The 11,470-nt window shown below is 43.9% G+C and overlaps 1 protein-coding gene across 1 annotated transcript; it reads right to left on the reverse strand.

The window, feature by feature from the left end:
- Positions 1-8,302: 8,302 nt before the first annotated feature.
- Positions 8,303-8,818, reverse strand: LOC145064114 (uncharacterized). The gene is made up of 2 exons (XM_079011628.1): positions 8,660-8,818; positions 8,303-8,545 (listed from the first exon to the last, which is right to left on the reverse strand). Exons 1-2 carry the CDS (start codon positions 8,816-8,818, stop codon positions 8,303-8,305), a joined length of 402 nt encoding a protein of 133 aa, XP_078867754.1.
- Between the last annotated feature and the right edge of the window lie 2,652 nt (positions 8,819-11,470).

The following is an 11,470-nucleotide window of genomic DNA, read 5'->3' on the forward strand; positions in this document are numbered from 1 at the left end:
GAGGTAAGACTACATTTGGTCTATAGCATTCAACCTAGTATTGGGTTAATAATGAGATGTTGGGTAGCTATTGCCTATAAGGCTTTCGTTCGGAAGTCGCGAGGGGCGACTTTGTGGGAGTCTTTTGGCTCAGCAAACGGGCAGGAACCTGGTATTTCAGAAAATTAGCAGCCAAGGGGGACCACGGAGGTCTCGGTGGGTTTGGAAAGAGGTATCCATGTTTTGGGCAGTATCAGTATTTTGGGCAGTACTAGTGTTTTGGAAAAATTAGTGAGTTGGGTTTTCGTGTGTATCTGGCCATTTGGGAAATGCTAAGTCACTCGTAGTGGGATGAAATAATCTCATAGTAATTAATTTGACCCTTTTGCGCAGCTCTCGTCTGAGTCTAACCGTTGTAAGGATGAATCTTCTAATTGAAGGATTATATGTGCCTTCTGTGTTTTGTAGATGTCTATGGTCTATGACTTTGTTTCCCTTTGAAGCAACATTGTGATCAGCGGATGGAATCATTTTGTTTGGTACAAGACTCTATGAGGGTGGCTTGAAGAACTATTCTAAGGATGGTTTCAATAGATCTGGATAATCCGTTTTATGATCAGTTTTGGAAGTGTTATGTTTGGTTTGTTATTCGTTGAGAGTTTGAAATGAAGTTGTTTCAGCGAGGGGTAGTGTATTGGAGAGTCGGACCATTATAGATTTTAAGTCTCAGAGAGGTAAAAGTGGTTTGCTGGGGCTGAAGGTTTGGCTGTTGTCTTTAGGATAGAAGTTTTGGTTTGGGTTTTGGTTGCCTTAAGGAGATTATCATGTGTGTAGAATTTTCGATTATGATCATCAGGTTGGTTGTTTTTGTTGGATTATGTTAGAGTTCGACAGCTGCTTTTCAAAGTTTTGATTGTTGGTTAAATTTTGAGTTCATATTTGCAATCATAGTTATTAGACTTATGCAAGTGAGATACTATTGGATTAGGTGTCTAAGCCCATAACTTTAATTGGTTTGTGCTTCATTTGATAGTAGCATGGTCCTTTTGGGTTGCCTTCACTCTAGCAACTTGAAAGGATGACTTTTGGATAGAGAGGTTGAATTTATTATTTGGAAAAATAAATTGATTTATTAATGTATTATGAAAATAATATATTAATTAGAAATCATTTTATTTAATTAGTATTTAGTCAGAAATTATTTTGGAATTGATGTTGGGATTATAGGAACTGATTAAAGGAACATGGGATGTTTTGCAAATCATTGATAGTTGTGAAACTGGGCTACTGGACTCCTTAGATAGGAGTAGACAAAAGGAGGAGGGAACAGATTCGTCTACACTTTAGGGATCTTATGGGATCTAATTGTTTGGGTCTAGGGTGAACTCAACGAGTTGGTGCGTCAACTCGGAGAGTTGCTTTGGGTTTTCCCGATCTAAGCAGTTAATGAAGGAAACTCAATGAGATGAAGGACAACTCATCAGGAATTGGGCCGTTGGCTTTAACTTTTGACTTATATCTTTGACCTAGTTTGTCCTAAGGGGTGTCTAAAGTAATTTGAATCGTATATGAGGAAAATATGGGCTTAGGATAAGGTCCATATAGGATTGGGTCCAATTTGGAAAATTGGGTCATTAGTGGGCCTTTGTGGATCATTTGGTTTTTGGCCTTTTGGTTACTAGAATTGAGCCTCAGTTTTGGTTCATCTTGGGTCAGGGTTAAATGGTTATTTTACCCCATGTATGAAGCGTGGGCCTTAGAATGAACTCAATTGCTAATTGGGTGTTGTTTTGATCGGTTAGATCGGAGATGTCGTCAGGGTAACAACAAGGGATTTCCTTTAGTAAGCTTCAGCATTTGAGGTGAATCCCCGCACTGTGTGTATGGGTCGAAGGCTCCAATGCCAACATGGTATTTAGTTGTAGTGGTTATTTGACAATGTGCTATTAATATGTTATGTATTTAGGTGGAGACCATGTTGGGGTTCCTATGGTAGTTAGACAAGACCATCTAAGGGTTCTCATGGGAAATAGTCAAGGCCATGTGGGGGTTCCCATGGCAGTTAGCTAAGACCATGTGGAGGTACTCCTTGCACCCATAGTAAGACCATAGAGGGTTTCCATGGCATCCTTATATGTTTGTATACACTATTTTTGTGGAATTGTGTAACCATAAATATTTTTGGTAGTTACTTAGTTAAGTAGTGTAGATTGTATGCTAGTTGTCTTTGTGATGCTTGCATGGAAGACCCGGAGGTAGCTCCTGACACTTATCTGTAAGACCCAGGTTTGTGGCTCCCTGCCTAGCAAGGAAGACCACAAGGTGGCTTGTGGCATAATGGAAAGACTATGTGCGACACATAACATCTTTATTGATTATGATATATGAATGATATGTATGATATGTATGGCTCGCGATTATGTATGGCATGTATGAAACATTTTATATGTATGGTATGTGGTATTTGGGAACTCACTAAGCTTTGTACTTACGGTTATGTATGGCATCTTTATCTTGGATTTTTGGACTCTTACACTAACTATCTAGCAAGTTAATACTGTCACATGCTACTAAAATTAAACAATTTTTCAACTTAATGGTTCTATCGTATAATGGTTGGACTCAGACAAGAGCTACACAATAGATCTAAATCAGACTATCTAAAACCATTTCAGTCTTAAGTAAGGTAACATACAGATCCTCCTAATATTTAATAACATGAGTTTCTTGGCATTTATTAGATTCATGTTTTAGCATGTACTTAAATCTAGTGGTCTTAAAACTATATCACTATTTAGTTTTTACACAAGTTATTAATAAGGACATACAATTTTCCAAGGGCGGATCCTGGGTACTGTCTCCCAGGCCAATGAAAAGTGATCTTCCCCAAGAATTACCCCCCTTGGTTTCTCAATCTTGGACAATCTCTTTTGAACTGGCCAACTTCTCCACATTGATAATATTTCTGATTTCCACCAATACCAGTTCCTTGGTTTCGGGTGTGGGTTAGGCTCCTACAATACCTACCAATGTGGCCCTTCATATCGTAATTGTTCTACACCAGCTCTCTACACTTACCTATGTGGTGGTACTGGAACTTATTGCATTACAGGAGATTTACCGCATACTTCCATAATGCGTTTTCGTGAAATCAATGTACTATCAACTCATAGTAACAACTCATATCTCTAGGTTTGAAGAATATAAGATATTATCGTCTCATGATCACTCGTGATAAAATCCATGAAGTGATTCCAATGAGCGCGGGTTGAATCCAATACCCAGAACTTATGAGCACTCATGAGTGTTGTAGCCCTTTGTCGAACACCTTAGACCTCTACAATCCAACCCATGATAGTCTTAATTCATATCTACTTCCAACATATGACCGACCGTGGATGGTTTGAATAACTTAGTCATTCCGGAAGAATAACCTAGTTCGGCTTTTCTCTAGTTGGAAATGTAACTAATGAATAAATATGGTTCAGAATCCTATATATAGTCCTGGGATTTTTGGCAGAAAATATTTTATTCACGAAATGAACTCTAATATCATAGGGTTTTGAAATAACAGTGTTGCACAAAATGCTAGTGCATCCACTCTCTTGATATCTCCTTAAGTGTAAATCCTAAAATACTCAAACTTATACCTAAAAGTCTGGAAATTCTCTGTAACTGTTCTAATCTTCTACTGACCCGATATGGTTTGTATAGAATGGAAATTTCGGGTTGTCACACATTTGCCATATTTCATAGTCATAAAATGCTACAAGGGATAGGATTTCCCTAATAGACTTAATCTTTGCTACTAGTGAAAAGGTCTCATGATAGTCAACTCCCGGAGTTTGAGGAAAGCCCTTTGCAACCAGTCGCGCCTTATATGATCACGCCTTTGCCTTGCCGCGATCCCCTGATGTACCTGAAACAATAAACTGAAACTATAAGCCTGAAAGCTTAGTCAGTTCCCCCCAAAATAGTCGTACTCACAATAATACACGTATAACCATAAACAACATACTATGGGTCCAATCAACCTTCGGGTTGGAATACCCCAGGCCCTAAACCTTCCGGTTGGAATGCCAATATACTATGGGTCCAATCATCCTCGGGATGGAATACCCCAGGCCCTCAACCTTTCGGTTGGAAGCCAACATACTATGAGTCCAATCATCCTCGGGATGGAATACTCTAGGCCCACAACCAACAAGTTAGAATGCCCAGGTCTATTGGCTTTCGTATAAAGCAGATAAGCCTTAACCAATAAACAAACATGTGCACATGTAATCAAATAATCATGTAACAGCCTATAGGCATCAATTAATCTAACAGATCATACCACATAATATTATCCTACTCTATAGGATACCGATCTAACAGATCCTACCACTTATCATATAACCAGATAACAATCCAAAGGGTTGGCCTTGGTTCCTTAGAACCTTGAGTATAGTGAGAATAACTCACCTGACTAGTAGTGCCGAAATGCTAAAATTCTAACCGTTGCCTCACTAGAAATCCTGATCTGACGCACAGAATTGATAATAGGTTATTACCTAACATCACTCCCTTGACTAAGTGTCCATATAATTCATAAATTCCATTTCTTTTTGTTGGGCGAAGGCCCAACACCAAGTCCTTATCTTGAGGGTCCATTTTCTAAAGTCCTTTTTTGGGCCAATTTACCAAATTGGACCCAACCTCCAAATTGGTTTGAACCTAGGTGAGTCCAATCAGAGAGCGTACGCGGGGCGTACCTCTCTGGTTATGCTGGGCGTAATGCGGTTCTAAGCTGACTGCCATCGGGATAGCTAACCCCGTATGTTGGGCGTACAGAATTTACGCTGAGCGCACTCGTGGTTTTACCAAAATCCTAACAAGTGCTTAATGGCTTAAGCACTTAAACCCATATCACAGATCCATCGACCAAATATGCCTTGGGACCATAAAGTTCAGGACTTTATCACTTTGGACGTCCAAAAAGTCCTTAACGGATGGTCTTAACCCATTAAGACCTTCTTACTTCATGCATGGGACAAGTCTAGCCATTGGGAACTGATTTTTATCACTTAGGACCTCTCATATGGTCTTACGGACAACTTATTTCATCTAAGACATCCCATTCATCCTCTTGGGACTCTTGGGACAATAAGACCTCCATAAGGTTAAATGTCTAGATCTATAAACAAGCAAGCACAAAGTTTCAATCTTTTTACCTTTTGGAGCTTTAATGGCACAACATAACTTCAGATCTATATCCTCTATCTCCTTTTCTAGCTCCTTAGAGCAATGTTTTTACTTCCAAGGTCCAAAATGCACACTAACTCACACTTCCTCACACACTCTAGGGTCTGGGACGTTTTATGAGGTATGGAGGTTGAGGATGAGCAAAGGAATGAGCCATAAAGGTGTTTATATAGTCCTCAACCCCAAATACTAGGGTTTTCATCGGACATAAGTACACCCAACCGTACATGATTGTGCGCCCAGCGTACTAGGGCGCACCTAGTACGCATAGCGTACCCTTATGTACGCTCATCGTACTACTTCCAGTCCCAAAATTGCAACTTTAGTCCTTATACTTCTCGTGACCCAACACAACCAACTCCAAGGACAAAAATGGCAACTAATAAAAGGAAGAAGAGTTTTCAAGATATACCTGCAAGGTTCAAGGTGTTACAACTCTCCCCCACTTGACCTAGACTTCGTCCCCGAAGTCGGATGCAGGGAAAAGATTCGGGTAGCTCTCTCTCATTTCAAACTCTGGCTCCCAATTCCAGTCAGATCCCCTCCGATGCTACCATTGTAGCTTTACCAAAGGCACTTCCTTGCTTTGTAGGATCTTCACCTTCCTCTCAATAATGAGCACCGGTCTCTCCACATAATTCAAGTGCTCATCGACTTGAATGTTATCCAACGAAAATATCACATCCTCATCCAGGATGCACTTCCGCAATTGTGAGATGTGGAAAGTGTTGTGGATCTGAATCAGCTCCTCCAGGAGCTCCAACCTATAGGCCACCTTGCCAACCCTGATAATAACCCTGAATGGCCCAATATAGAGGGGATCCAATTTCCTTGTCTTCCTGAAGCGGATGACACCCTTCCAGGGTGAAACCTTCGGGAGTACCATATCACCAACCTGAAATTCCATCTTAGATCGGCGCCGTTCGGCGTAGCTCTTCTCCCAGCTCTGTGTGGTCTGCAGTCACTGTCTAATCTGCTGAATCCTCTTAATAGTCTGCAGAACCACCTCGGTTCATACCATCACCCTGTGACCAATGTCACCCCAACAAACCGGGGTGCGGCATCTCCACCCATATAACAGCTTGAAGGGTGGGGCACCTATGCTGTAGTGGAATTTGTTGTTCTAGGAAAACTTTGCAAGCGTTAGGTAGGAGTCCCGGCTCCCACCGAAGTCAATAACGCAAGCCCTTAGGATATCCTCAAGAGTATGTATAGTCTGCTCACTCTGGCCATCAGTCTGCGGATGATAGGCTGTAGTGAAGTGCAGCGGTGTGACCAGTTCCTCATGGAAATTTTACCAGAATCGGGAGGTGAACCGAATATCACGATCTAAAATGATAGAAACTAGTACCCCATGGCGAGTAACGATCTCAGGGATAAATACCTCGGCCAATTTCTCTACTGACGAACTCTCCCGTATAGCTAAAAAGTGGAAACTCTTAGTCAATAGATCCACGACGACCCAAATAGCGTCGAAACCCCTGGCCGTCCTCGGCAACTTGGTGATGAAATCCTTAGTGATCTGCTCCTATTTCCACATGGGAACCTCTAGAGGCTACAATCTGCCATGCGGCCTCTGATGCTTGGCCTTGACCATCCTGCAGGTCAAGCACCTCGCGACATACCATGCGATGTCTCGCTTCATAGATGGCCAGCAATAACACAACCGTATATCTCGATAACATCTTGGTGGCTCCCGGGTGACTAGAGAAACGAGACTTATGAGCCTCCTCCATAACAACTTGCCTGACCCCGCCAGACATCGGAAACCAGACCCGCCTACAACAGGTCAACAACCCATGGCTTTCCTGCACGAACTGGTTGTTCTCACCATTAATCCTTTCCAGCTTCCAATTTTCCTGACGCATGCCCTCTGCCTAAGCTTCCCTGATCAAACTCACAAGTAAGGAATACATTGATATCCTCATACACGCCACCGCAGAAGAAGGTACTGCTGATTTCCGTCTCAGAGCGTCCACAACCACATTCGCTTTACCCAAGTGGTAAAGGATATCACAATCGTAGTCCTTAACTACATCCAGCAACCTGCGCTGCCTCATATTCAAGTTTGGCTGATCCATAATGTGTCTCCAACTCTTATGGTATGTGTATACATTACAGGGGACCCCATAAAGGTAATGTCTCCAGATCTTAAGAGCGAAAACCACTGCTCCCAACTCTAAATCATGAGTAGGGTATCTTGTCTTGTGCGACTTCAACTGCCACGAGGCATATGCTATAACCCGTCCCCTCTGCATAAGAACGACTCCCAGTCCCGTGATGGATGCATCACAGAAGACCACAAAATCCTCCACTCCCTCCGGGAGGGTCATGACTAGAGCCTAATCGCTGTCGGAGGGTCTTAAATGCCCTCTGCTGCTCGGGGCCCCACCGAAAATCCACCCCCTTCCTCATTAGACGAGTGAGGGGTACTACAATCTTGGAGAAATCTTGAATAAATCTTTGGTACTACCCTTCTAACCCCAGAAAACTCCTAATATATGAAGGAGATCTCGGCACCTCCCACTGCATAACTGCCTAGATTTTGGCCGGGTCAACCAAAATCCCCTCCTGGTTGACCAAGTGTCCTAGAAATTGGACCTCTCGTAACCAAAACTTACATTTCAAGAACTTGGTGTACAGACTTTCTCATCTCAGAACTCCCAACAATTCCCTGAGGTGCTCCTCGTGCTGCTCTCGGGTCTTGGAATACACCAAGATATCATAAATGAACACAATGACCGAGCGACCTAGCATCGGTCTGCAGACCCAATTCATCAGATTCATAAACATTGCTGGCGCGTTGGTGAGTCCAAACGACATCACCACGAACTCATAATGACCTTAACGAGTTCGAAACGCGGTCTTCTCCACGTCCTCCTCTCTGAATTGGACCTGATGGTACCCTGATCTCAAATCAATCTTAGAAAACCAAGATGCACCCTACAACTGATCAAAGAGATCATGTATCCTTATGAGTGGATAACAGTTCTTCACCGTTAACTTGTTCAACTCCCTATAATCAATGCACATCTGGTGCGTACCATCCTTCTTCCTGACGAAGAGGATCGCTGCCCCCTCATGGAGAACTACTCGGACAAATGAACTGCTTGCCTAGCAATTGCTGTAACTGAGACGACAGATCCTGCATATTAGGCGGTGCCAAAAGGTACGGCTCCTTGGCAATAGGAGCCACACCTGGCACTAGGTCGATCCGAAACTTGACCTGCCACTCCGGAGGTATCCCTGGCAACTCCGCCGGAAACTCATCAGCAAACTCTCGAACCAATGGAACCTCTGATACTGAAGTCTGATCCCTGACCTGCGTATCCACCACATACGCTAGATAACCCACACACTTGTGCTGAGTGTACTACTGAGCCCTGGCGGCCGAACAAAATCCTGATCCCACTCTAGTGCCCTCGCCATAAATAACCAGTTCTCCCCCACTTGGGGTTTGAACCACTACCTGCTGGCCCTCGCAATCAATCATGGCACCAAACCGACTCAGCCAGTCGATCCCCACAATCACGCATACATCCCTCATGGGAATCGGAATCAAGTCTATTAGGAAGGATATCCTAAAGACCTCCATCTCACATCCTCGGTAAACTGAAGCAGCGGAAATCCCGTTTTTGTTAGTGATATAGACTCGCAACAGACACTCTAGGTTGCCTATAGGCACTCTGAACTCCTTACTAAATGTCTGAGATACGAAAGACCAACTCGCCCTCGAGTCGAATAAAACCAACACAAGTAAGGAGTTTACCAAGAATGTAGCTATTTATAGGTACTACATATAAGCATAAGACATACATAATAAATGAGATAAAGGATAGAAACATACCAGCAACCACATCCGGTGCTGCCTTGGCCTCCTGAGCTTTAAGATGGAAAGCACGCCCCTGAGTTTTCGGATGCTCCGCCCTAACTGGCCTCCCATCTGTAATCCTCAAGGTAGTCAGCACTAGAGCCTATGCTGGCTTGGCAGCTAACAAAGGACACTGGGCCTTAATATGGACCACCTGCTCACAATGATAACAAAGTCTAACCCTAGAAGTCGAAGTTTGCTGCTTGCAATCCCTGCCCAGATGACCCTGCTTGCCACAACGGTGGCACCCATTCCCTGCTCGACATGCCGCTGAATGAGCCTTCCCCCACTCCCTACAAGTGCGGTGTGGCTGTCCCCCAATCCTGGTATCAACAGTCTTGGGCCACTTTGGTGCGGCTGCGACTGTACCGGGGCCCGCCGCCGCTCCCTCAGCTGCAGCTCCAGCTCCAACTCATGCTGCTTAACGACCTCCTGTAGGTCCAGGAGTGGATCACATCTAGGAGTGGTGACAAACTGACGGATGTCATTCTTGAGCATGCACATATAACGCGTCATCTGAGCCTGCTCTGAGGCAAACTCCGGGCAAAACATCGCCCTCTCTATAACCATGCGGGTGATCTTCGCCACCGACTTAGTACCCTGCTTCAGATCTAAGAACTCCTGTGACAACCGCTCGCGCTCCACCCACAGAATGTAGCGAGCACAGAGCATATCCAAGAACTGCTCCCAAGTAACCGCAGCTCTCTGATCATCTGTGTATGACCCAGTCACCAACCTCCACCGATCCTTTGCCTCGGCCCACAACAAGTGCAGGCCACACCTGACCTTCTGGTCAATAGGACGCGAGCACATGAAGAAACATCCCTCCACATCAGACAGTCACCTCATAGCTATAATAGGATACGGGACGCCATCAAATGTCGGGGGCTTCGTGTTATCGAAGTACTAGTACTGGAATCCCCGACTGGCTCCTCCCCTCCTGCCGTTGTTACAACCGAGGTAACTGCAGCGATATCCGTCTAAACAGGGGCTACATATCTATCATCAAAGTACTCCATCATAGCGGACTTAATAGTCCCAAACAACTCTAGAATCTGACTCCGGATAATCTCAACCACCTCCTCATGGATGATCTCCCTAACCCGATCCCCTGTCATCACTAGCTACTCCTGGCCGATAATCTCACGCGCCGCTGGGGCCTCCTTATCACCCTGTCCTGATCCCGATTCGGATCTAGTCATGAAACGCCTCATAACCACCATATTGTAATATAACAAGAAGATATCAGATAATCCACATAAATAATCAGGAACCAACTCCGTACAAAACCCTAAGGGTTGTGACTTCCTTGTTATGCGTATGGGTCATGTGCTTTCAATAGTACGGACCCAATACTACCTTTCACACGTACCCATATTTGCCTCAAGTATCACCACAACACCCTAACACTACACATGCACATGGTGACCACTCAACCTCACTCCCAGAGGAAGTATAACTATCTCACAACTAACCTACCATCCTCACACAACCCACCCATGAAACTTCCTCCAACCATGTAGCACTAGTGTATGCTAGCCATACATAATGCTGGACCACATAGACTTTGGAATATCCAACCCTACCCTACGTTCCCAATCAAATAAGATCAGAACATAAGGCCAAATCAAACATTCTCAGGCTATAAGATCTTAATTATGTATAACTGTGACGCATACACTAAGCAACTACAGTAATAATGTCAATCTCATATAAAGGAAAATACTGATAACAGGTGAAACCTTGCTATTCCCCATGATCATGTTTATCTTCCAGTTCTCCACATCCTTAATTTTTTAGGCCCTACACATCAGAACGAATGTGAAATCCACAACCTGTGTCAAGAACCCAAGAGTTATAATGTGATGAGTTTTTAGATAGAATAGTATAAATACCTGCATGGGTGGGTTTAACCTTCTCATCCTTTACATCCTACAAGTATTTGGGGCAGCTTCGCTTCCAGTGCCCTTTGTCGTGATAGTAGAAACACTTTGCTTCCTTAGGAATGGAAGAGGGAGCAACAAAACCAGCTTTGGTCCCACTTCAAGAGGATCCATCAAGAGACTTACCCTTGCGGCTCTTTGACGGAGCCTTCCTCCTTTTCCCTTTCCCTTGTCCAATTTCCAGAATAGGGGCAGTTGTGGTAGGAGTAAAAACAACATTTTTACCTTTGAGACCGGTTTCAGGAGTCGTCAAAAGCCCTTGAAGTTTGCTAGGTGTGATATCTATAGCCAGCTCCTTAGGGAAGTTCAGATTCCAGTTTAACAACCGGTCCACAAACCTTTGCATTTTGTACATGTGCCCCGTGATGGGTTCACCATCCTTCATCTTGGTTGTTATCATGGAAGAGATGATTTCATACCTCTCTTACCGAGT

This window comes from Lactuca serriola, chromosome 1 (genome assembly GCF_051521515.1).
Source record: "Lactuca serriola cultivar US96UC23 chromosome 1, Lser_US96UC23_V15, whole genome shotgun sequence".
In the NCBI taxonomy this organism is placed as follows: Eukaryota; Viridiplantae; Streptophyta; class Magnoliopsida; order Asterales; family Asteraceae; genus Lactuca; species Lactuca serriola.

Excerpts from the sequence above, each read along its gene's own strand:
- LOC145064114 (XM_079011628.1), bottom strand. The coding sequence starts at position 8,818 with ATGGAGGTCTTTAGGATATCCTTCCTAATAGACTTGATTCCGATTCCC. Across the intron at positions 8,546-8,659 it reads CCCCAAGTGGGGGAGAACTG|GTCAGGGATCAGACTTCAGT; the intron begins GTTATTTATGGC and ends GTGGATACGCAG.